Source organism: Haliotis asinina, chromosome 9 (genome assembly GCF_037392515.1).
Source record: "Haliotis asinina isolate JCU_RB_2024 chromosome 9, JCU_Hal_asi_v2, whole genome shotgun sequence".
In the NCBI taxonomy this organism is placed as follows: domain Eukaryota; kingdom Metazoa; phylum Mollusca; class Gastropoda; order Lepetellida; family Haliotidae; genus Haliotis; species Haliotis asinina.
In genome coordinates this window covers 60,424,834-60,452,032 of record NC_090288.1, presented here as the reverse complement: position 1 = coordinate 60,452,032, position 27,199 = coordinate 60,424,834, and the positions used below count along the sequence as shown (strand labels likewise).

The 27,199-nt window shown below is 36.9% G+C and overlaps 1 protein-coding gene across 3 annotated transcripts in view; it reads right to left on the bottom strand.

Annotated features, from left to right (window-relative positions):
- The window catches only part of LOC137295521 (forkhead box protein P1-like), an 81,755-nt gene that overhangs the window by 52,657 nt on the left and 1,899 nt on the right, over nucleotides 1–27,199 (bottom strand). For 2 of the 3 annotated variants that reach the window (XM_067826892.1, XM_067826893.1), the window contains exon 1: nucleotides 7,793–8,242. The exons of the other annotated variant lie outside the window; for it this stretch is intronic. In XM_067826892.1, the coding sequence (XP_067682993.1) occupies nucleotides 7,793–8,194 (402 nt within the window). In that variant the 5' untranslated portion in view covers nucleotides 8,195–8,242. Of the gene's footprint in view, nucleotides 1–7,792; nucleotides 8,243–27,199 lie in introns of those variants that run through there. 3 annotated transcript variants of the gene reach the window in all.

Below are 27,199 nucleotides of genomic sequence, written 5' to 3'. Positions count from 1 at the left end.
TTAAGACAACCACTTGTCCCATAATCATTGAGAAACCATGGGACGTAAGAAGTGATCCCTTCCAAGTTCAGCTTAACATCATTTAAATACAAGCTGGTAAACATGTTGTGCTAGACAATATGACAACCGGATAAAAATTGTTCTGTCAAAAAAGTCATTGCAATACTGTTGAGGCCAAAACTTATACTTTACAGCCAAACCAAGACACAAGTATAGGCTGTTAGAAGTGAGCTTGTCTGAATCTTTCAAGCAACAGCAGACTGCCTCTTAGTAAAGTCTTTGTCTGAGAAAATCTTTTAAGTGATAAACAGTTTCTTTTTGCCCCCTTCTGAGGCTTTGAGACAGCACCTTAAGATGTGGATTGGATGCAGTGAATGATAGTGATACTAATGCTGGAATCATATATCGCTTGTGACCAAGTGGTACAAGACATAAGGATTGATTCTTGGTGACAAACTTCAGTAGCAATGTAACAATGGTGCTCCAGTCAATGGCACGTCTCAGCACTGAAAAATCTATAGCCTTAATCTAGGGCATTCCATGTCTCATGGTTGTGGAAGGAAAACCCGGTTTCACTTGCAGTGTGGATTAAGCTTCTAAAGATTTGTTAATAATTTTGAATGAAACTAAGAAAGAATCAATTTCTGGAAGATTTGACATCTTAAATAAGGAAGGGATTCCAATGAAAGTAGGTTGATCACTACTAGATAATTTTATTGTTGTAAAGGAGAGACAGTGATGATCTAAAAGTTTTTTCCACAGCAGGAAACACAAGATTTAAGCAAACCTTCTTGTTGAAAGGTGGCAGAGCTTTTTAGCATAGTTGCCAATGGATGGAGCACAAGAAGATTGAAGAGTACGATGATCAGCTGTTCCACGAGTAACGACAGCATTCTTGTGAATCAAGCTTTGCTAGTAAGATTGCAGAGTAAGATGGTCTGCTGTTCCACGAGTAATGACAGCATTCTTGTGAATCTAGCTTTGCTAGTAAGATTGAAGGGTAAGATGGTCTGCTGTTCCATGAGTAATGATGATAGATGTTTTGCTTGGCCACAAAATGGGTTATGCATCATCTTTGCTTTCCTGAAATCCTCTTCTGAAAGATACCTTGGGGGGAATGTATACACAGAGAGTGTCTAGCAGCAGAGCCTGATAGTTGTTCAGACGACTTGCAGAGAAGCGGATGCAGGGTATCCACTGTTATATTTGAATTGTGTTAGACGAAGGGAACTTTCTGTGTCACTATCTTTCCCTGGTGAGAGGTGCTTTCCAATGGGATTTAGATGGGAACTGATGGAATATGCAATGGTAAATAGCTGCAAAATGTCCATTGTCAATGCACTGGATCTGGTTCCTCCTTGATTCTAAATGTATGCAACAGCTGCAGTGATGTCTGGGGCTGTGCGGTGTGAGCTTGTAGATTCCTCCAGTTCTTGAGAGCAAGCTTAATTCGCTTCATTTTTGAGCAGAACATGTGAAAGTTATGACATCTTCCAGTAACGCAGAATCTTCAGATAGTCTTCATGGACTGAAAAGTTGAATTATAGAAGGAATGTTGCTCATCATGTGATCACTATGGTACCACCAACGAAGATTCTGCAGGTATTTGGATGAGAGAGCCTCACAAGAGATGAGACAGAAGAGTACTGATCCAAGTTTAAAGAGGTTTCACTATCCATTTCTCTTTAAGTGTAAGGTGTGATGTGCGTAAAGATGATGATGGTGAGAGAATTGCCCTCCATCTGAATCCTTGCCAGTTGGCAATGGTAGCTGCTCTGGAATGGTGACGGAGTGTTTGTGGATCTGTTCATATGTTGGAAACAGTTTGGGCTGTGTATGTGGCGACAATGACAGTTTTGGATTTCTTGTGTTCTAAAGGAAAAGGTATGCTGACCATGATGAACCTCTGCTACTGGACGGTTTGTATGTCTGCTCTGTTCTGGGTTTCCCACAGTTGGCTGGACTTATTACCATAGTTTCCATACAGTACAATGGTTCATAGTTTCGATGCAGTACCTTGGTTCTTGATTCTATGCTGGGTATTGCTAGCTGTAGGAGACAAGGAGAAAAACATGCGAGATCGTACTTGGGGTGAAGCTCTTGACAGGCGTTGTCCACCTTTTTCTTGTGCTCAGTGTGGCTGGAGAATTGATCTTGGCATGTTTCAGCAATCCACTTCCGCAGCTGTTCATTAGGACCAAACAGAATGCCAGTCTTACATTAACTATCAACTGTTCAGGGATCTGTATATGGATGCTCGGCATTGTCATGGGAGGTGGAGTCATCTTTGTACCTTTGAAGAAGCTCTGCTGGTGTAGCTGTGGAAGGAGACTAATTTACCAGTAACCCTTTCCTCAGACGTCTCATTCCTCTTGATCTGCTTGAATATGTCATATAGTTTGAAGGTACACTTGGAGACAGAAGAAAAAGACTCACTGGAAGCTTCTTCAGAGCAATGGATCTCTTTACACCTCAAAATGCTGAGTGGGGGTACCTCTTTATAAACAATTTGCAACATGGCTCAAGTAGAGATTGTGCAGTCCTCAACATGACATCCACAATCTTGCAATAGTTCTGTGCATATCATCAGTCAGTACATCTCAGCAGACTTTCGGTGATGAGTTTACTATAACTTCAGCCAAATACAGGACTTACAGCAACGATGAAATAGAGAAAGCAGATATGAAACAGCTATGGGCTTCTGGTGTGCCCAAGTAAAGGCTGTATAGTGAATGTTCTACGCTACTGCCACCATGTTGAGAACATGGAAATAGACCCTCGACAGTAACACCAGGAACATTAGAAAAAGGAAAGCATAAGGCTTCTGACATATGCAGATTCTTGAACAACATTAATGTCAGATCAGCAACTCTCAATATTCACCTCCCAAAAGCATTTCAGTCTGCATCAACATAAATATGTTTTTTAACAAACATGTCCGGGTTTAATAATACATTCATAGGCCTCGGGGTGAAATGTATAAGATCCCTTTTATGTGCTTACAGAATGTTACATGGATGACAATGAACATATCATTCGGGGCAATGTCCATTGTGTCACATCCTTCAGTAATATACACTCTCGAGTTTCCACTTTTAGTAAAATTTAGTGTTATTCTGCAAACTATTATTAGCTGAGTTTCGTAAATCAAATATTCAGTTTGGGACAACAGCTGAGAATGTAATAAGACTTTTACCCTTTAGCTCATGTGATAACTTTAATGAAGAACATTAGGGTATATCATCACGTCCAATTTGTTGTTTAATTGTCAAGTGTTCATGCTACTATCTTCAAGAGTCAAGCTATTTAATGGCAATCTGTAAAAAGTCTGGATGAAACTATGACTGGGGCTATGAGCAACAGTCTGTGCAATATATGACAAGAAGCATCAAGTAAATCGGTGTGTCTCAATACTAGACTCCTGACAAGTTGGTGAATTCCATCGAAATGATTATTCCAATTTTCATAAAAACTAAGTGAATTAATTTTCACAGATGAGATGCAGGAGATATGTCCATCAAAACTTGTGTCAAACTGAAGCAGTCATTATGAACTCTGGTGTTCCTTTCAAAGCCTGTATAAGACAATAATCTCAACAGGGGGTTTAAATAAATTGGACTAAACTCACTGAACTTTCCCTGATTTTTCTCTTGTCATTCTATTTAACCATGTGACAACTGGTATGCACTGGGTGATGTGAACCAGAGAACTGCTATCCCTTTTGATGTTCCGGCACCACAACATTTCTGTGTATCTTCTCCTTGACAGAAGCTTACCTGTATGACAGCTTTACAAATTATGATGGTGACAGTTCCACAAATACACAATGTATGACAAATAACACTGCCATGTCAACAACCTAACATCTTCAGGCCTCACATGACACATGATCCTGTCAACTCTAAACTCCCTATAGTTGACAACGATTGATGAATCATTTAGCTACATGTTACCTCCATAAAGTTCTTAATTGAACTCTGGTGCATCACCTTTCATGATGCAATATTTGCAACCTATCAAGCACTGTTCAAGTAATTAGTCAATTAGTGGTAAAACTTAAAGGTTACATGCAACAAACATAATAAAAACACTGTTATCTCTTATTCATGATATATAAAATGCATTGCTGATTAAGATAACAAATAAACAAAATTACAAGTGAATAATCACATATCAAAAGTGCAATATTTTGTCCTTGGGTTCACCTCCCTCGAAACGAAGCAGCCACAGTCCGCTGGGGGAAAATTAGTGAATCATGTGAACTCCGATTTTGCAGGCTTTTCTTCATCGCATTTTTCTTCAACTTTACTGGCTGAATTCACATTTCTGATGATTTGGTAACTGCATACCTAAAGATGTAAGAATCTGCAAGATGTGTTTTAGGTTGCATGTTACCTTTAAATTCAGGAAATATGAAGGGAAACTATTCAGTTATCCCCAAAGAGCGTGATATGACCATTCTTTCAACTCTTCTTCGTGACAGCTCCATATGTATGGTGTTCTGTGCTTGACGTTCTGTTTGTGTAATGACCACAGGTTGGACGAACAGAGTTTGACAAGATGGAAACAACCCTGATTGTGTTACATGTTGAAAGTTCATATAAAACTTGAGGAAGGAGTGAACAGGATATAATATTTTGATATCATAATTAATCATTTTCAACTAACCATTTCAGTATTTTGTACAACAATAAGGAGAAATGGTAACATTTTATGAATGCTTTCAACAGCTAATTTTCATCTCCCGTTTCACACAGAAGTAGTTAATGTATGTCCGCAGCAAACAATCTACCCTTCCCTGAAACCAAACAATTCTGACCAGGAGTCCCTGAACCAACTAAAAACTGCTAACAAGCACCAAAGATCAGAAAAATTTACAGCAACCACTAATTTTGGTATTCCGTATACGTAATTGTATATGCCGGTTCGGCGAAGGTTTTCCCCCTGCATTAATACATACTACTTCAGTATTGAACTATTTACACGATCTCTCCTGACTTAAAAAATCAACAAAATACAATGACAATCTCTTGTCATATGAGAAAATGCATAAGAGAAACTAGCTTTCATCAGAACAGATATCCAAAATAGTAATGGAGGGAATCAAAAACAGTTCTTTATTCTCATTTTTATTTTTCATAAATTAGTGAATGGAAAAGAAGATGCATATTAAGATATAACATTTAGGCGTCAAAATACACATAAATGATTCTTTCTAGAATATGAATAGTTTACTGCAGTCTGAAAGCCACAATGACAATACCCTCTTGAGATTATTTTGATATTTGTTGGAAGAAGTTTTCCCCAAATGAACTCTGCAAGCAAATAAAGGCATACAGTATATGTCAGATCATGTGATTAATTTATGCCAAGAGTTTTATGTCTACCTCCAGGCATAATGTGACAGTAATGGTGGCCGCAAGTGCAACATGCTTTGTAAATGTCTTGTCTATCCATGTGACTTCCTCTTTGACATTTGATTCATTGCTGCAACACCTCCCTTTGACAACAATACAGAAAACACAGAGACTGATTGACGCGATGATCCGGACACATGCTCTGGAATATGCAGTTCTCCTTCAAAACTGATTGTCAAATCCCCAGTCCTACCTCCCAATATGAACCTTAGGTCTGTATCTAATCGGAGCCCTGTCTAAACCCTGCTTTTTCAAAGGGCCAAAATACTGGATCTTCGTCAAGCCTGTATCCTGCATCTTCCTCTAGTCTGTACCCTAAAAGAACCTTGGTCTTTCTCTAGTGAGAAACAGACAACAGACTGAACCCTGAATCTGTCCCTATTAACCCTTGGACTTTATGTCTTCATCCTGGGTCTCAAATGGTCAGCAGTATGTATTTTAATCACACCTATCCTGAACCCTGAGTCTAAGTCCCGTTTAAAACATTAACCTCAGCAGTCTGTATTCAGAATTCACCTCTAGCCTGAACGGGCAGTCTTCGACCAGCCTCAGCCTTTAGTCTGAACCTGGGGTTTTCTGGTGTCTGAACCCTATATCTACCAGTAATATGTATTCTAAATGTTGTTTTGGCTGTTTACATGTCACAGAAAACACTTTTCCGCAGCTTTGGTCTTTTTTCCTTCAGTGTTTACATGTATGATTAAAACTAGTATTGGTGTGAGTGAGTGAGTGAGTGAGTGAGTGAGTGAGTGAGTGAGTGAGTGAGTGAGTGAGTGAGCGAGCGAGCGAGTTTTGTTTCAGGCTGTTTAAGCAGTATTCCAGCAATATCACAGCCAGGGACACCAGAAATTGTACCCATGTGGTGAATCAAACTTGGGTCTTCAGTGTGACAAGCGAACAATATTAGGAGGTTATCCCACAGCCCCTCCTATTATACATAAACCCTGGGTCTAACTTAAGTCACAATCCCCAGTGTCTCAAACACATAGTATTCAAGAAGGAAAAACATCATAATGTTCCATGCAACAACGATAACCCATGTGCTGTGAGCATACACCCTGATTCACAATTTGTCAATACTACAATTTTTTTACAAGACTGGAGACTTCATTATTTGAAAGCTATACATTTTGAAAAACACAAGTTATCAAACATGTTGCATTGGATGCCCAACGTTTTTATGATGCTTTTGAAAATGATCCAGCAATATCATGGGGAAACAGGAAAAGCTGTGGGTCGAATCAGGGTCATAGGCAAGACACACAAACACCTTACTCACTGGACTACCCCACTGACTACTTGATGCTTTTAAAAGCAGGGCGATAACAATGTATTAACACCTTGTAATTTTGGTCCTAGATGAATAACATTGACTAGTGTTAAATACAAATTTGATCATTTCCTGCATGAAGCACAGCAATGAGGGCTGAGGACAAACAAATCAAATATTTCGTGTATCACATACAGAAGTGTCTCAATTAATGGATTTCCTGCTGCATAGTACTTGAATCTACAGACACCAGAATCTTCTATTATAAGGATCCCTTAACTTTTTACGCTTAATTTGATCACTGTTCTGGACTACACAGGGGCATGATATTGGACCAAACACATTGAGACTTATACACTACTGAATTTATCACATGTCTATGGTGATTTCATAAGGGCGCTTATTTTCTCAAATTGACTCCTTATGTGGTTTTTTTGGGGCAAATATGTTGCACTTTCCTTGTGTTTGATAAAACTTCACATTACAAAGGGCAGATTTCAGGCAACTGACTTACATAAATACTGTGATGTATAGTATTTATCTTACATACACATCACATTTAACCTCCACTTCATATGCCTAACATGAATGGTTTTCATTCATTAATCAGTTTTCTGGAGCAAATCAAAATTACAAATAGACAACATTAGTTTGGATAGAAATATATCTGCATATATATTCATTTATAATGCTACATTATATAAACAATATATTCACCTGCCTGAGTGGAATTATAACACTGTATTCCCCATGTATGTGAGGCACTGCTAGCACACAGTAACATATCCATCATGGAGTTTTTACATCAGGGCTTAAATGTACAATTTGATATCATATTCTTTTAAGTTATAAACCTTAAATATTGTGACCTGGGTTTTATGCTTATGCTTCTGTCAACCATATAACAGTTAAATGACTGGCCAGTCATCACCACATGGTTCTAAAAACCTGAGCTTAGTGACTCCACTCGGCAACATAAAATAGCACAAAAGTAAACTGTCATGGCAATACACTTCATCTAATAAATGTGATAATCTGACTACAGTCAGTTAAGCAAAACAAATTAACTTTTTTTTTTGATAAAGAAAAGAGACGATTCACCCACCTGTGAAGAGTTGGAACGACACCATGTGTTACTGTGACTTATGCGGTTACACTTTTCACGAAAGAACAGGTGCTCCTCTGATACTGAATGCCTTGCTGAACTTGCAAAAGCAGTCACTTTACTGTCATTGTTTTTCAACATCCCGGCTGAAGCCTCACTTTGGTTACAGTGATACAGTGGAATCATCAGGCCTGGTTCCCGACAACAGCCCTGCGACAGGTAGCTACCCCCTGGGGCATTTAGGCGGGGTTGCTTTGTAGGGGGTGGGGAGAGCACCGGGGGTGAGAACAGTTCAAGAGATGAAGCATGTAATAATGGAGGTGGCGTAACACCAGTTGGAAAGTGGGCCGGTTTCAAGAAATTGTTGTCGCGGTAACCAAGCTCCACACGCATCTCAAGCATGTTGGCCGTGATACTCTAATACCAGCAAGATTGAGATTGTAAAGTTCGAGAAAGTCTTATTAACTGAAACTGAAGCAAAAAAAAAATCAACCTTTGAAAAGGTTGAAAATTTTAAATAAATTTTCCTATGAGTATATGTAGCAAAATACCTTTTAGGAACAACACTAGCTTAAGTAGAAACACTGCTTAAACAAATATGCAGATAATAAATCAGAAAGCAAAAACATCAGATATCCAAACAAGTGTGGTCTGAACAAGACTAGCGGACTAAAACCAGTTAGCAATACTGATAGTCTCGCAATCATTAATACACAGTGAGATTTCTTCCACAATCATATTGGAGAAAATCTCATGCAACAAACTGGTTTCAAACACTGACCAAGGAAAGAAACCTCCACATACCCTGGCTCACTGACAGACTTTAGAAGGTGTCATAACAGCTGACAGTTGTTACCACATAAGCAAAAACAATAAGCCAATCACATGTCAGCATACAGCAATCCCTGTGATAAACACGAAAAAACAAAAATGCAGATTTTCAAGTTTTCATACGTTTCAAGACACAGCAATAAATGTATCCTAGTTTTCAATGAGGATTACCTTCATGACAAGCAACAAATATAAATTAAATCATTTTTAAATACAAAAAATCATGCTAAATAGTTCAACAATTCAAATCCAAGCAACTACCTTACTGAGACCTGAACATCTTCAACCTAGAGTGTTAATCAAGTATTCCCTTGAAATCAGATATCCATTTCATGAGTGCCTTTAAATAAAAAAAACAAGTGACATAAGTTAGAACACTCCAATTACAGGCCTTCAACAACACAGTGGAAACTCTCTCATCTCACAAGCTGAACTCCAGCAAAGGACGAGTATCCCTGGACATTATGAGGCTTATCGTCATACCATGTGATATCAGTCATAGCCACATGTAAGAACTCATTATGCGAGCATAGCAAATGGTCGTAGTGGGTCAAGTTTGTGTGAGTGCCAGCCCGCTGACTGCTTGCCTGCACACTAGTTGACTGGAGGATTGCTCTGCACGACCTGAGCATGATCTGTAATCATATGGCGATATAGATTTCATTACGGCCACACGGGCAAGGGGGTTCGTTTGTTTACTTCATTTACTCCTATTGATTATTGGGTTCCACCTTCACTGGTTTTAGCATTTCTATACAGATACAATATTGCCAGGGTTGATGTTGCATAGAACAGCTTCACATCTCAGTTTTAAGTACACACAATCATGAGCGAACAAAAGTTACTGTTTCAAGACCATTTTTTTTATTTCATTGAATTCTGTAAAATATATAACTTGGAACTTAAGATACTGGTTGCACAGACTGACAAAATAGGTTCATTATTTAGGCTACATATATATATTTGTTCCAGAAAATAAAAACTTCTCCGAAACAAAGAATGAATATCATTATACAATATACACATGTGGATTTCAACCAACTGTTATGATTTATGATAGAAATGAAGAACACAGTTTACTCAAGAAACCCATTTACAGGGCACATGGGTCACTGAATGCGCAAGGCACCTACCTAAGTCCACTAATAAACTCACAAGGACCGTTCACTAAGCTTGGATTCACACCACCACTAAACTTTCGTAACTTTCTGTTCATAGATGGCAAGATTCATGACTGATTTAAATTGCTGTTCAAATTCTGACAACCTATTTCTAAGAATTGACTTGAAATATGCATGAACCAGTCTCCTCATTGATGGGCCATCCCAAATGGAAGCAATGATTCTATTAAGACAGTAAAGCATAACTTGTCTGGAAAGAGGATGCACACAATGTTTGCAGTTGAAATTATTGACCAGAAAAACAATTAGACTGGATTAAAATAATAATTGTACAAACCATTTTTTAATTTGTGTTTCAATGAGGCAGTTAAAGACATGACAAACATGAGAAGGCCACTGCCCAGTGACTGAAGACTTCCTGCAGCATTCAACAAGCTCAGATCTAGTATGTATTTCCCTTTGACTAAATCACCATGTGACACTAACTCGGGAGATTTAATCAATGCAAGTCATAGTCTTCTAGCCACTGAATCAAACAGCTGTCACCTGTCACCTGCTATAACATTTTTGAAAGATTTGTTTAAAAACATTTCTGCACACAATGCAGAATAAATAGAGCTCAGCTACTGAAGCTCACCCTTTCTTTGTAGTCAGCAGTTTAACAACCAGTAGAAGACAGAATTGAAATTCTGATATTTTCTGTGCGAGTACAAAACTTTAGAAACGGTCAGTGAGAGTTTAGATTTACAATGCTTTCAGCAATATTGCAGCAATGTCATGATAGGAGGCACCAGAAATGAGCTTCACATAGTACCTATGAGAAGAATCAAACCCAGTTCTATCACATGACAAGCAAATGCCTTAAAGGTCACATGCAACGTAAAACACAACTTGGCAGATTCTGGTACCTTTTGGCATGCACTTACCGAAACAAATCATAAAAAATGCCAATTCAACCTATAAAGTTGAAAAAAAAACGCGATGAAAAAAAAGCCCGTGAAATCGGAGTTCAAACGTTTCACTAAATTCTCCCCAGCGCTGGGGGGAAAACTGGTTTCAACAGCTGTGCTGCACTGCATCCATAACGCATACGCAGTGAATAGGTTCGCGGAGATTGAAACAGTATGCATGCCCAGCGTCTGAGGTCGTGAGCAGTAGTCTAATCTTGGTTGTGTACACAAACAAGTAAATAATCTACTAGTTACGTAAAACAACTTGTTGTTTGTGGTAAGCAGTCTGTCACAGAGAAAGCTCAGTGTCTGACTTATTCACACCTATATGTCTGCCTGCCTGTCTGCTAAAGACAACATGCAATACACAGTTTCAATCATTGACCACGTGCAATTTGAACTTAACACCTATCAGACAATACGACATAAAGAAAATATGTTGATTTATGACTCGTAAACCCAAGTCCCGTGTCTGCCACATTATGTAATTAGGTACGTGTGATACACATGACATGTTTTTATGTCTGTGGGTTGCAAACAAACTACATTCATTTTTTTTGGATGACTGGATCTGACAGAAACTGGTGCAAACTCTTGTCAGTTTCAAGTCCTGCTTTGTACTTGGACCAATGACAGATTCCAGCCACGCAGTAGTTTAGCATCTCTACTGACATGATTTTTGATTGGATCAAGCGCAAATTCAGAGAACATGTATTTTCCAAATCCAACATCTCTATATACAGTATGGTTCAAAATTATTGAGAATAGCTGAAGCATTTCATATTATTAAACGAGAACAAATCAGATAAAATTTAATGTATTGTGAAAGTGAACTGACCTTTTCATGTTGTGTAGGTAACAATTTAATATTTTATCAAGTCTCCTTGAGCTTCACGGCACAGTCTAAGACGGGTAGGCATACTTCCTATCAGAGAGGTTAGTGTTTCGTGAGTTATGCTGTCCCAGAATCGGACCACTTCTCTCTTCATGTCTTCAATTTTTGTCAACCCCTTTTGATTCACACATTCCTTCATCATCCCCCAAATGTTCTCAATGGGATTTAAGCCAGGACTATATGCAGGAAATGGTAATGCAGTCACATTTTTCTCCTGAAACCACTGCTTGGCATGTTTTGCGGTGTGTTTAGGAACATTATCTTGCTGCAAAATCCAGTCATTTCCATAAAACACATGTGCACTTGGAAGGAGAAAATTATCTAATATGTTAGTGTAGCGTTGACTTGTCAGATTTCCCTCAAACACACACAGCGGGGTCGTTCCTAATAAGGATATCCCTCCCCATACATGAAACTTTGGGCTGTATTTAGGTCGTCGATACAACGGTGCTGACGCAGACTTTGTCCATATTTTCACATTATTGGGATATACCCATATTGAGCTTTCATCAGTAAAAATCACATTTTCCCAGTCAAAGTTTTCATGTGCCAAACACCACTCAACACGCCTGTCTTTATGTTCTTGTTTCATGAGAGGAGAAGGAATTCCAGTCTTTTTCTCCCATCCAAGATCAATCAAATTTCTTCTAACTGTAGATTTTGATACAACTGTTGATCCCCTTTCTATCATTTCATACCTGATGTTGGAGATGCTTGCCCTTTGCTTTTTAGACGCTAAAATTCCCAGCCGGACGCGATCTGAGAAGTCCAATTTTCTGGGTCTCCCTGCTCCTTTCTGGTGCCCAAAATCCTTTCCCTCTTTAAAATTCTTCCTAATCCTATACACAGTAGAAAGAGGAGTTCCTGTTCTCTCTGCCAATGTATTTACATCATCAATTCCTTGATTACACAACTCAAAAATCAACCTTCTTTTATCTTCAGCAGACATTGTTGACAGTGCTGAGGAAAATGACGTCTGCTACAAATTCAGGGGAGGTAACTCTAATTGTACTATACTCAGTAGGCCAAGATGAGTTACCTTCCTTATACCATTACTTAGTTTTAAGTATCAGTGAATCAGTTGAGGTGTTAGGATAGCTCAAAGTAAGAAGAAAAATTCTCAATAATTATGAACCAGACTATACATTCTTCATGGATAATGACTTCTTTTAGTGTATATGATTTTGTTTGACAACAGTACATGAATCCATACTGAAACGACGCATCAAGTACACAAAAAGAAGTTGTTATCCATAAAGAATCTTACTTTCTTGTGACTGGCTATACTTCTAAGCAGATGATCTTTCTGTCCACACAATGAACCCTCAGCATATCAGCAAATGAAACAGCCAATCGGAAGCCGTCGTTACACTTGAGTGCTTATCCACCCGCTATGACTGGGTTCGGTCTCCCAAGGGCTTCGTTTCGGGGGGAAGTAAGCCCAAGTACAAAATATTGCACTTTTGAATCACGATTGTACGCTTATAATTTTGTTTATTTGTTTTTTTCAAAGCAGCAATGCATATTATATGTCATGCATAAGTGATAAATGTGATTTAATTATGTTTGAGTTTATGGTTGCAAGTGACCTTTAACCAGTAAGCTACCACACTGTCCAGAAATGATGAGAAAAAACATGTTAACTTCATACTGGGGTAAGCTGAACATAAGCTGAAGTTCAGCTCCTGTAAGCAAAGGATCTTTGATTGTAATTTGTCATGTAGTTCCATATCTAAAACATATCTGACCAATGTGATTGACTGTATGCATAATACTGAATAGAACATCAGGGATTGTGAAAGGCGAGGGCCATGTGCCATTTTGCACACTTGAATAAAAAATGCCCCATTAGAATTTTGAAGTTTAGTACTTATACAATTCAGTGGCCCATCCTTAATTCAGAAAATGGCTAGTAATCCTGAAAATAACCCACTGTCAAAGTTCTATCCAGATCCCTACCATACATTTAAAATGTTTGAACATCACACTGTTGAAAATGTTATTTCTGATCAAATATTAGTTTTAGAAACTATCATTTTACATCCAAAGTGACTGATGTTTTCACACTGGGTAAACACTCTAGCCGAAAGTGGGGTGGATGTGAGATGTCCAAGCTCATTGCTACTTCTGACTTTGTATATGATGAAATAGACATAATCTCTGTACATAATACCATGAAAAATGAACAGGAGATATACTTATATTGGAAATCAGTTTTATCAGTTATGGATCAGGGAGTCATTGTTCAAAACAACCTTTGCGCAAATCCTACCTTAAGTCTATGTTAAGGTCATCTTAGCACTAAGGCTACTGTAAGTCTATGTTAAGGTATGGGAGTTACCGTCACCTTAGCACTAAGGCTACCTTCAGTCTACGTTAAAGTATGGGAGCTAAGGTCACCTTAGCGCTGAGGCTACCTTCAGTCTATGTTAAGGTATGGGAGTTAAGGTCACCTTAGCACTAAGGCTACTGTAAGTCTATGTTAAGGTGTGGGAGTTAAGGTCAACTTAGCGCTTAGATTGCTTTATACAACAGCTCCCTGTTATAGTCTGTGGAGTATACATGAAAATAATGTTTCTTTAAAATGCTGAACCCCTCTGATGTTGTAAAATGGAACCTTGATGTTGTGTCCAATTGATAACTAACACAACAGTAACAAAATGAAGCATGGTACCTTAGGAAATGAGTCAGAAAACATAGCAGATATGCCCACTGAGAAGCATGATCTTAGAATCATATACGGGTGTATTTATCTGAAAAAGTATTGTTTTATTGTTTACTGACTTGTTTACACAAGTGCATCCTCGATATCTCCATATCGATATGATTGGTTCGCTCAAATTCCCAGCGTAGGCACCTGATTGGATAAAAAGCCAGCCAAGGGAGGTAATAAATTATATCGGGCTGAGCCGTAGATGCATCCAGGGTATAGTGAAGACTTTTCGGAACGTATACCCTGGAGATATCGAGGATGACACAAGTTTAGCTATGATGTGAATCGATCAGCATGCTTTAAGTAAAATGTGAGCAATATGAGGTTGATACTTATGTTGATGACTGATACCAATGAGAGATGACAGAGAGCATTCAATGACATATGGTTACATGATCCCTTACACCAGATGAGCTAGAATTAACAAATCTCAAATCACAGTTATTGTGCATTTGTCAAATGCAATGATACCCGGACACAAAAAGGACATTACAAATGTTAACTGATGTTAGCATAACGTAACACATATCAAGGATATGACACATAGTAGTGCATTCAAATAATGTAAGAAGGTCCCTAAATTCAAATAAAACAGAAACTACAAACATCCAGATTTTTGACACGTGAGTGCTGGCTGTAGATTCTCCAACATACATATTTCATTAAATGACCCAAGCATTGTTTGGCACAGCAGACCTCATTAAAGATTTAGACAGATACAAAATGGATGTCAATTAAGCGAACACAAATTGTAATCCTGTCATCATCAACATTTTTGCGTACCAGCATTCATAACCTGACATGCACTTGTTTTTGGACCCTAGACAAATATATCAAACTATTTATCATTTCTTATTTGTGCATCCATAACCACAAAACAATGTCCCTGCAAAATCAGGATGTTAATTGTTGAACGTTAATTGTTGAACATCTGATCTGAAATATTGAGGGCAGTGAAATGATTGTGCTAAATCTACCCATTACCAGACCAATTTTATTTCTTGTTTTATGGATTTTCTGTAAAGGCAGGAGGAAAAATGAAAATAAAATCGCCTGTCAAAGTAATATTCTTTTTAAATAAGTATTTTACTTTTGGAAATTTAAGAATTTACCAAATCATAGAATCCTGAACTCTTTTTGACAAGAATCACGTTTTCCAAAAATTGCCTCTTCCTGTTACTCTGTTACGGCAAACAATTCCTGATGGGAAGTGTAATATTTATTTCAAAGTGTACATTGCCCTGTAGCAATCTTCCACACATGCAAAATGACTTGAAGACACAGGTTTCTCAACTCAATCATTCAAATGTGGTAAGCTTATGTTTCTTCAGTAGCATTTCAGTGATATGTTTGCATGATTTTCAAAACTGCTCATTATATCTGATTTTCATCATCAGTTATCGTAATCAAGGGTTGAGTTGAAAGTACAACAGTTATGTTACTCTTGGATACAACATACAACAGACATACTTGCAACCATTATCATTGTACACGAGACATAAAGCTTATTAGATCAGATGCAAGTTTATTTCAGGAATCGGCCAATAGAGCGACAGGCCCTCATATAATTAGTGGGAATTGAACTTCCAGCCAGAGTGCATAATCAGCTCTCAAGTCAACCAACTGTGCTAACCAGTGGTTTCATACAAGGCAAAGAGCTTTTTCATTGGTTTACCAACTTTTCTTTTGTTCTTACAATGACTATAACTGTAAAAAACTCTCTAAACTTTCTGTCATTTTTCAGAAGTTAAACCCCTGATCATATTCGTCTACATCACTTCAAACTTTACGATAAACAACTCATTGTGCATTTTTGTACTTTGCATTTAATCTTCTCTTCCACCGTTTATTTGACTTACAATACATGTTAACTCACTTTCACTCTAGCTTCTTCAAAGTGTGTGGCTTTGAAAAAAACATCCTTTATATCATGACAGTAATTTTTCAATACAGACAGTTATACCATTGTCAAGAAGTGATTCCAGTACAATTTGGGCCAATGTTATGTGGTTATTCATATAGGAACAATATTGCACATCCTAAATTCTAAAATGCCACTAAACGAAGATATATGTAATTTTCAGAGGCTAAGCATAAGGTACATGTATCAAACTAAATTGTAACAACAAATCTTCAATCAGATATTTTCTCATACAGTGTTTGAAATTCATTCAATTCACTTTCAGGGTCTTTACTTCCCTCATGTCTTCGCTGAAGATTCATGGGCTGTGACAAGAATAACATAATAGTAGGACGCTCAACACCCCTCTTTCAGTAACACTAAAATAAAATAACAATCACATCATACACTTCCTTCTTTTCTGAAATTGTTGAGACAAACTTTCAAGAACTGGCTGGCAAGTAACAATTCATTCCTGACTATATTATTAAATGAAATGAAAATATAAATTATACAATTCACTTCAGATACAGCCTCCTCTCCCAATGCAAACATTCATGATGCATTTTCATGCACATGCTATTCCCGTCCTACAAAGACATTCCAAAAACATTTCCATACAGATATTAAAACATCATCTGAAGTGTACCAAACTCATTCAAACTAAAACTCAATCATTCACAGAATCTGATAATGCATAATGACCGTGAAACAAGGATTAAATCATGTGGATTCGACCTGTGACGGGCAGTTATTGTGCTTAGTACAGTTAAGAGTATGACAAAGAGAAACCATTGATGTGCTGTCTCGAATGCATTGCAATAACCTTACGATGCGCCAGTCATAAAGACAAAAAGTCAGTACTATCTTGTATCATTATCAGTAACAGCAGCAGTGACAAAGCATTCAGGTCTGCTTAATTGCCTGTTCTTACGATCTGAAAGAATACTTCACAAAACAAATACAATTTCATAAAAAATACAATCATAAAAAGACACAATAACACCTATCAAGGATGATTAATAATGGTTCAAAAAGAAACTATAAACCCAAACAAAACTATCGCAGGATTTTACATGAATTTTACATGATTTTGGAAGATGAAAAGATCTAGAGACATTTCATGTTTTTTCTTCACTCTAAGATTTGACATAGTTGAAATTCATTAAGTACAAAATATTTTACCAAAACATGTGTCATAGAAGATGAAAATTTAACATGTTAAATGTAGTTGTGATGAGATAATAGAAAATAATCCAAAATCGATCGAAATAAGGATTAAAAATGATATACTGTAAAAAACATATTTTCGATCTATCAGAATATTTAGTGTAACACACTTGAACGAAGTAAATTAACCATTAAATCTTACGAATATTCACAAACATGCTCTCGAAAACATAAAGCTTTGTGCACTGAATAATTTTAACCACTTTATTGTTTAATTTTAATACCAGTGTCTTTCTTGCATACATGCATTTCATTGTGTAACAGTAACAGCTACGAAAAGCACTAATTAGAAAAAATCTGGTGAAAGCACTTAAATTGGTGACTACTAATAAAATATACATATTTTCATTACAATCACCATATTATTCACCCAAATATTACCCTGTATTCACAGTGTACACAGTTAGCATCAGGTCATATTTACTAGGGGCGTCTACTAAAGGGGAAACAACATTTGTTTGGCCTATTGCAACCAACTGTTGTGATAACAATAGTCCATTTGCAACCAACTAATTTCTTCTTGAATTGTTCTATTTAAAGTCATTTGCCAAATGAATAGATATTTTACATGAAATAGTTGAATAGTTTCGGTCATTTTTAATAACTGACAAGAAACTTGAAATCCAGATCAGGTAAACAGCTAAAACAATAAAATCAATAGATGCATGGATAGTTTTTAGTTCCGACAGTTAATAATTGCTACTGGAAACGCAACAGTTGCAACCCATTGATATTTCAATGCACCATTACAGCCTTAATATTTACACTGACCTCCAGATAATTTATTAAGCAGTTGGGCATTTACTCCCATGTCTGTTTATGTATGAGTAATTACTTTTTTGCAAAGTAACGAGCATTTTGTATACTCACACTAGTTTAAAGAACTGAGTACTTTTACAAAGACCTTCTTATCCTTACTGGGTAATAAACACTTCTAAATATATAAATACAAATGCTTCTCATTGTAATCTCAATAAATCTAAGTTTTAGTACATTTCATATTGTCAAATAGTTGGTGACCATTTTTAAACATTCAACATGGAAGTCACGTGACTATGGAAAACTCCAGACAGGGTCTATAGCTATAACAGTATATGTATACCTATGCATGACATGTTTGCAAACACTGTGGTAGAGATCGGGCACCGTGATGAATTATCATGGTATTATAGACCTGTTAGGTTTTTAGTGATTATTATGCAAATTTTGTACTCACAGATCTGGAATTCATTGAGTAAATGTGATTTTTATTGAGTAAAATACACAAATACACACCTTATCTGGTGATCTGATTACACAAGTGAAAATTATGTTGATAACTGATTAGGTATCAAAATGTATTAAAGGTATAATGAAATAACAGCTTCACATTCCTGAGCCCATATTTAACTATGAAAATTGTAGGCATGTATTAGTCAATCTAAAGCTGACATACATTAATTGTAAGGAATGTTTTTAAAAGTTACGTCATGCTCAAGCTAAACAAAATGTGAACATCTCCATAGCTACTTCCTTGAATATTTGTCATTCAACTGTCACATGGTTTGTCAAACACTTTGAAATTTTAATCAGTTCTCATTCTCAGAACTGGTGCATTCTCACACTGGAAGCACACAGTGTACCACATGAAACACCAATACCCAAATCACTGAAAGTATGCACATGGGCAAAAGTGTTGCAACACCTATGTGTTTTAACAATTATTTTCAAATCATAAATATGTTTCTGTGTATGATTATTTTGGCCCTTGGGCACACTGTCCATTGATTTGCAATCAATGCAAACATCCAACAATTCAAACCGATCATGAAGCACACTATGTTTATTCACCATTTAAGCAAATGTCAAGTTTCAGTTAACTTTTTTTTACTGGTTGCAACTAAGAAATCAACTGATTTTGATGTCAATAACCAGACACACAGCTTTCTCAGCTAAAAACTGTTGAAAGATGGCAAGGTACTGGAATGATGTAATGTGGAAGGCTGTTGCAGGTTGTGTTGCTTTTCGGCTGTTGACATCAGTTGACAAAATCTGAATGGTCAATGGTAGATCAGTGACATAACACCACATGCCTTTGACTTTCTGACCTTCCTTCACCGATGATAATGCTAGACCACATCATTTGTGTACGTACGTATCCCTGACCACAGATCTCAATCCCGTACATAGCTTGTTTGGTTGACATTAGTGTCACAGAATATGCAGGACAATACTTCCTACATGTCTTGATGCACTGGAACAAACCCTCAATCAAAACTGGAATGCAATATATTTAAATCAAATTCTTTGTTGGACACAGTCATTGAGGAAGAGAGTCAAGGATGTTATTGCAGTTGGTGGACATGACATTAGATACTGAAATTGTGCTTTTTTTCACACTTAAGAGATTTCTTGAGGACCGTACGAGAATACCTTGAAAATGATCACCCTTGGTGGCCATAGTTATCAGCGTTACAAAATTAAGATATTTTCTGAAGTGTTTGCTTCTGTGGAAGGCATCTACACTGGTACCAAAATGTCCGGAAGTATTTCATGACTCAGCTCTGTCTAATCATACAGACTTCTTTCATTTCTTGCTAGTGAAGCCCTTGCTACCCTAAGATATTAACATTTACCACATTCAGAAAATACAAACATAAATCACCAAGATGCTATTTATTATTAAATTAAATATATGCCATTAAGTCAGTAGATACTTTATAAAGGTGTTCTATCAGGGGTTCAAATATCCCAACGCCCGGGACAGGTCAGATAATGGAATCTTACTTGCCCGTAGGCTACTAGATAATTTCCACTTACAGTTTAACACTGCAAATAAACTTGGATTTCATTTCATACCTGCTTAAAATTTAGTCATTAAATTTTCAAACGATAGTAAAGTAGGATTATCTTTCATGGTTATTTATCGCTTTTCGATAGTCCAGTAAACATTAACACCAAATACCACTTTGATTTATTCTTTCATAACGTCATCATCATGATTACTACATAAAAATCAGGGCAAGTGGACAATTAGTCAGGACAAGTTACTTTCTTCAAGTCACTTACCCTGTGGCAAGTGGCTTTGAAAAAAACAATTTGAACCCAAGTCTATATTCATTCAATATCCCCAAGAGATATCGCCTTACACTTGTACCACAGTGATGTTAATACAACTGTGTGCTCATTATAAATATCTTCAAGAATATTTATAAATCATCATAAATTATTTTCTAGGCTTCATATATTGTAACCTGTGAAGATTCAGGTAAGAAATGGTGTTTAACAATCCTTGCTTTTCCATAAGGTGGTCAGACTCACTGGCTTGGTTGACACATGTCATCGTATCCCAACTGCTTAGGCAGATCAATTATTTACACACTGCTAGAATATTTCTGAGTGCAGTGTTACACAAAAAAACAAGGTAAGAAAATCATATAATGTACAAATTTAATACAGTCGTACCCCGATTACTCGGACCCCACATATCCGAAGACCCTGCCTTCCGGACGATTTTTATGTGAAACGAAACTTACGTTCATTAATTGTACTCGCTTAACTGGACCCCGCGCTTCTGGACCCGGACAGCGAATTTTCAAACCATTCCTATACATTTCCACTGAAAAATGATCCAATTATCCAGATGGAAAGAACTGTGCAATATGCATGTGTATGTGTCACATCAATACCTTTTACCGCACGACTATGTGATTTCATTCTTAATCTATCAGGAGGCATTTGGTGTGAATTGATTAATTAGCCATTGAAACACTGGTGACGCGTGTCACTCATTAGGATTTGGCGCGAGTGAGAACATCTCATCAGTAACGAAAACACACGTTAAGAAGGATTAAGGTAAACTACACTGTAATTGTACTGTATATAACACTTATAAATCGACCCCTACTATCTGTTGTGGTGCAAATTAAAAATAGCCTCCCGCATGATCTAAGTCATGTCATCCTGTCCGGAAGTTTGCTTTATGTAGACAGCATAAGTTCGACACGATGTCATATGTTTTTGGGGCATTTAAAATTAAAACAAAACGCTACATGATTATATCCCAGACAACCTGGCAAATGGTAACCTGTGTTCCGCCTTACACGTGTTATCGGTACACTTATATGTAATGATGATTCACTGTTATTACTATTGACTGTTGATTAATTGATATACGTACATGACAATTTTTTTGCTTTCACTTAATTTTCACGTTTTGCTTGTTTGATCCAGTTAACCGGACACCACGCTATCCAGACGATTTTCGACTGAAACCAAACGTCCGGATAAACAGGGTTCAAACTGTAAATAAAGCCTGTTAATTGATATGATTACCAACACCTTAAACAGGCTGACTTATCCACCAACAATTTTAACAAATGCTGATTGTTAGCCAAAAAAGCAAATCTACCCCCTTCGTATGATTCTTCATCTATCTTAAGAACAACACCAATATCACAAATTTTAGCATGAGTGTCATTTCTTTTAGAGCTTGTAAAATGCGCAAGAGAGTGGGAACTGCTACTTTTAGGAATGAAAGAAGAGGACAGCTCATTAAGCTCTCGGTCAGTGGGCCATAGAACAATCTTCACCATGGTGCATATTAGATGAAGCTGTCCCAAAATGACCCTACCAGACAAGGTCTAAGTGACATGGCTGGAGACAGTTATGCCGCTACTGTATACTGACACAAGTTGTCCTGAAGTGACCCAAATGTGAAAAACCTGAGATAAGAGACAACTAAAGGATAATGGTCTTGGAATTTATAGTCCATCCAAGACACTGCTGCCATCATTACACAAACAGAGGACAAAGATCCACCTCTCAGTATTTCTTTCCATGCACCAGAACACCCTGACCTGTAATGGCCTTACTGGACATAGATTTAGGAGAGATAGCCTGGGGCTGCTCTGGTCATGCTGTCTTGATTATGGCCATCATTGTATCAGGTATGTTTATGCCATGTGCCCTACAGCACTGTGTTTCCTGCCCTCAGAAGGGTGTCATAATTATCCAGTTCCCGAAAATGAGGTGTCTCCCTTGACATGCAGTAGGTGTGTGAACCTTGCTGGCATCCAGGCAGGTTTATGGCTAATGGACTGACTTAACACTAATAACAGGGGAGTAGGTGTTCAACACAGGAAGACAGTATATATGCTTACATCCACAGTAAGACTATGTCTCTTATACTGCCAAACACTGAATAAATATTGAAAACTAAATAAATGTTTTTGTGAGATAAAATAAACATTTTTATCATTAATTTGGTGAAAAACCTAATGACAATCATAAAAAGGCACAAAATATTTTACTTGTCCATTATAACACAAAAGCTAACATCTCTGTCTTGAACATGAGCTTCAAACTGGTGTTTTTCCAAACTTTTGTGAGGCAAACACCGATAAGAAACTGTCAACATTTCACAAAGTTTGGTAGTCTGTCATACAGACCCTGAAGTAAATATATTTAAGAAAGCCCTAGCAAGTCTAGAAAATGTGGCAAGTCTAGATTTCCTTAGCTTCAGGAAGAAAGTCTCAGGGCTCTATTTCATTATATTATTTTTGGGTCACTAGGAACGTTTTCTTCAGTAAAATAGGTTCATTTCAGGGACTAGTTGTTAGTCTAAAACTTTGGATATTATAGTGCTATACTCATTTCTAGGGTTAAACAACTCGTTTGGATATTAAGGATTATGATTATGCAAATATCTGAAATCCTCCTTTTCTTATTTTAAGTTTTAATTAACACAATGCATGTTTCTTATCATAACTGTCAAGCTGCTTGAAGGAAAGAAAGAATATATTAATAAGTGGTTCAAATTCCCACATTGTTGCACTATCCCAGTCATTAAGCCCCTACTTCAAGTAGCACCCTGGACCTGACTGGACTGGACCGGATCAGACTGAACAGTAGACCCATCTGTAAGTAGTGTTTGTGAGAGTTTTCTGGTGATATTATTATCATTATTTTTACAGCAACACAGATGGGGTATATTATTCCCTGAACTATTAATGAAATGTATCTTTCATTTATATTTTAACTAAATTTGTTCCTCTGAAAATAACATCAGTCTCAGTGTATGGTTTAAATAGGAACCCATCTGCCAGTTTCTATGCACCTTGGGTGCTTGTAATGGCAAACAGATTATGGAGGGCTACCTACATAGATGTGTTCTAATAGATTATGTCAGGGACTGCTTAGCACAGATGAAACAGAAAAACATTAGCCATATTGTCAATTTAAGTTGATCAACAACTTATAGACTTGACAGCCAATAATGGCAAATGAGTGAATGCTGCATTTGATATATATATTGCTGAGTCATGCAATACTACCTGGACTTCATGTATTTAGACCTTTGCAAAATTTAGCCTATGATATAAAATATGGGATTTCTTTTGGTATTTAAGCTTAAATTTGGAGTTAACTCTTGGTGGTTTAGAGTAACGTCCCTTTCCAGTGCAGAGCCCTTGATGCTCTAAATACTTTCTATAGATAGAAGTCATTTTCTTAGTTTTAGATGTCAGTCAGTCCTCTCATAATAGTTTGTGTTTTGTACTAAATAGACTGTTAACCTTATCAATCACATTCATACTTACTCACTTAAATAAACATTTTCATACCTTTCAGTTTTGAATTCATAGACTAGTATATGATTACAGAGTATAAAATATCCTTATTCTTTTCACTTTACCAACATATTGTGCATTTTCTAATTTTGGGCTTAAATATGGTTATAAAATATTTTATCACTCGAACAGTGATGTTCCAGGAATTCCTGGTACATGTGTAATCACAAATAACAACATTAACTTTATTATCAATATGTAATGATAATAATAATAATATACATGGGAAGTTGGTTTAAAATTATTTGTTATAAACGCATGAGAGATCAGTTTCAGATTTGCCACATGCTCAGAGAGGTATTTTCATGAGACAGGATCGTACACCTACAACTTTGTACAAGATCACCATGTAACCTATATATGTATGTCCCACTGCAAGTAGCATCCTGCCGGAATACTAAGTATAGCGAAATAAGAGCCATGCTTCCTGACGTGGGCCATTGTTACATGCCCCCTCAATGCACTACCACTCCTCACCCACTAAATTAGCTTGTTATTATCTCCCCTTACAAACTATAATGACCTACAACCGCTCAACACACAGAAGACACAAATCTTATAACCCATCTATTCCTTGTTGCAACTAACACCTCTCAACATATATGCATTCAAATTATGGCAAAATCCTTCTTTCCACCTGGTCAACTTTATAAGACATTATTTTAACTTATGAAAGACAACCTCTCAATACAAACAGCAGCATACGCACGGATATTTCTCAAATGTGTAGCAAAAGAACATTAATGAGTTGGGTTGCTGTCTCAATAGGTGTTCAAGCATAAGGTGAGATGATACCAAATCACCTACATGACTTAAATCAAAATTTGAAAAGATACTTGAGAAAGGAATACCTTTGCACAATTTTTCAGTGAGCAACAGGTGCTTTGATCACAAGAACCAAGTCTTCCGACAAAAACTATGTGCGCTTCAACTTATGGCTGACCCTTGCATTGAGCTGTTGAATCTATATGAAACATTTTCATATTTGCACAGATAGTACCATCATTAAGTTATTGTCCCTGTTTCATAGCACTGGTTAACTCACTCTACTTCACAAAACAGAAACAGAGAAGGCCCTAAGACTGACTGTAAACATACCTGTCATTTGAAAGGAACTTTTATTGACTGACTGCACATTGGGAATCAAAACCAGGTCATGGCAAAGAGGGTGCATTAACAACTCAACTACCCTAAAACAGCCACTGAAAGTGTGGAGACTGAGCTGAGTCCTGCAACATTGCTCTTTGTTCCTGAGAAAGTAAGTACAAAACCCAACTCAGTGATGAACTTTCCAGATTACGTCTTGGAAGAAGCATCTAAAATATTCTTTACAAAAACCCTGAGTATATAATTAACGTTCAGTCACAAGTTCTTTCCTTGTCAGATAAATTGTTTTTGTTTTCAGACAGAGAGCAATACAAGTGAGAAAAGCTTAAAGCTTTGTTTGGTCACAGCAAAATGCACAATATAAACTTTGGCACAAACTTGATTTTATCATTAAGCCCAAACTCGCACTTGGTGAGCTCAACTTATAATAAAAGGTTGTCAACAGAGGTATTTACGATATCGCCAGAATAAATAGAAAATGGCATTATCTCAAGAATCATGTTTTCCTGAGGACTAACAAACAGGTTGCCTTGTTGTTTACTTATGTCTGCTGTATAAGCCTCCCCAGGAATACAGAGACGCCAAACAATATATGATATCCTGTAAACCCATGTCAAAACCAGCTAACCTCCACATACACACCACATTTATAAACCATGGACCAGGCAAGGGATGACATTGCAGGCAATGTTTAGGTTATAGCTGGCAGGTTTGTTTGTAACTGGCTTCAGAAATTACCAATCTTCCCATGTGAAAGTTTGGTGTGCTGAAACCGATGAACCCCTCCCCATGTCTTTATAGACAGATGGCGATCTTGTTTGGAAGACAGGAGGCAACATTCTGTTATTACATTGTCCATTTTCATAAACATATATCTGTACTTGACAATTCCAAGAAGTTATCAACAACACATATATTTTTGGCTGGAAATGTTTATTTTTTTATCAGATACTTGGACAATACTAGTCACCAATGGTAATGTCTCTCCTGAGATCAGGCAGATGGGGAGATCCATGTTACTCATGCTTTTAACCACAGGAACTACTTGACTAGACTATGATTAAAAGTGGGTTTCAAAAACATTTACAAAACAGAAACTGCCAGTTTCATTAAACAAATTAACAAATGACAATTGCATCAAAGTTGCATGAGTTGACTTCTTTAACTTTAAGTAACAGTATATTAACAGTTATATTAATAAGTTGAAAAAGAAACAACACATTTTAAAATCTATCCATTAAGATATTGGCATATGTATTAGAAGACAAAACAAACCGTTGTATTTCATTTGAGACCAATGAATTGCTTACTAACAACAAATCTAATTACTACAACAAAAACAAATTGACTGGTCAGACTCTGATGATTTGTCTCATAATTTTTGACACCCAAACAGAAAAGTTGCTTAGCAAACAATCATTATTTTGTAGTCACTTTTCACTATATTTTATGAGGAGGGAAGGGATGTCCCAAATTATGAGACAATCATCAGACTTGGTCTGCAGATTTTTGCTGCATTTTTTTTATTTTGTGTCAGTGATCAATTCATGGGTCACAACAGTAAACATTCCACAGTGGACCACATATACCCATGATTGATTGACCCACATTATCTGCATATACTGAAAAATACCTTACAAGACTCCAAACGTGCCAAATGCAAAGAACAAAATACTTTCTGTAGAAAGGGGTCCACTCGTCAAATGTTCTTCCAGCTAGTACCACATGATGTAATTCAATGCAGATTTCTTGAATTCCGATGACTAATCACAACGAGAATATGTACAAAGGATGTACCACACATATCACTTTCATACTGGGCAAGTTAGGGCTTCGAACTAACAATGACATTGGCTAATCTACTGTCATCATACACACTAACCAAAGAAAGAAGAATAAAAGTTGAGTGATAACTGTGCATATATGAGAAATACTTTTGACGTATATTTACTTTTTCTCATAAAGTCACTATGTGGCAGAAAGAATATTATTGCATAATCAATTCTGATCTTAAGGAGAATAAAAAGCATGGTCGGTTTACACAATATGCCT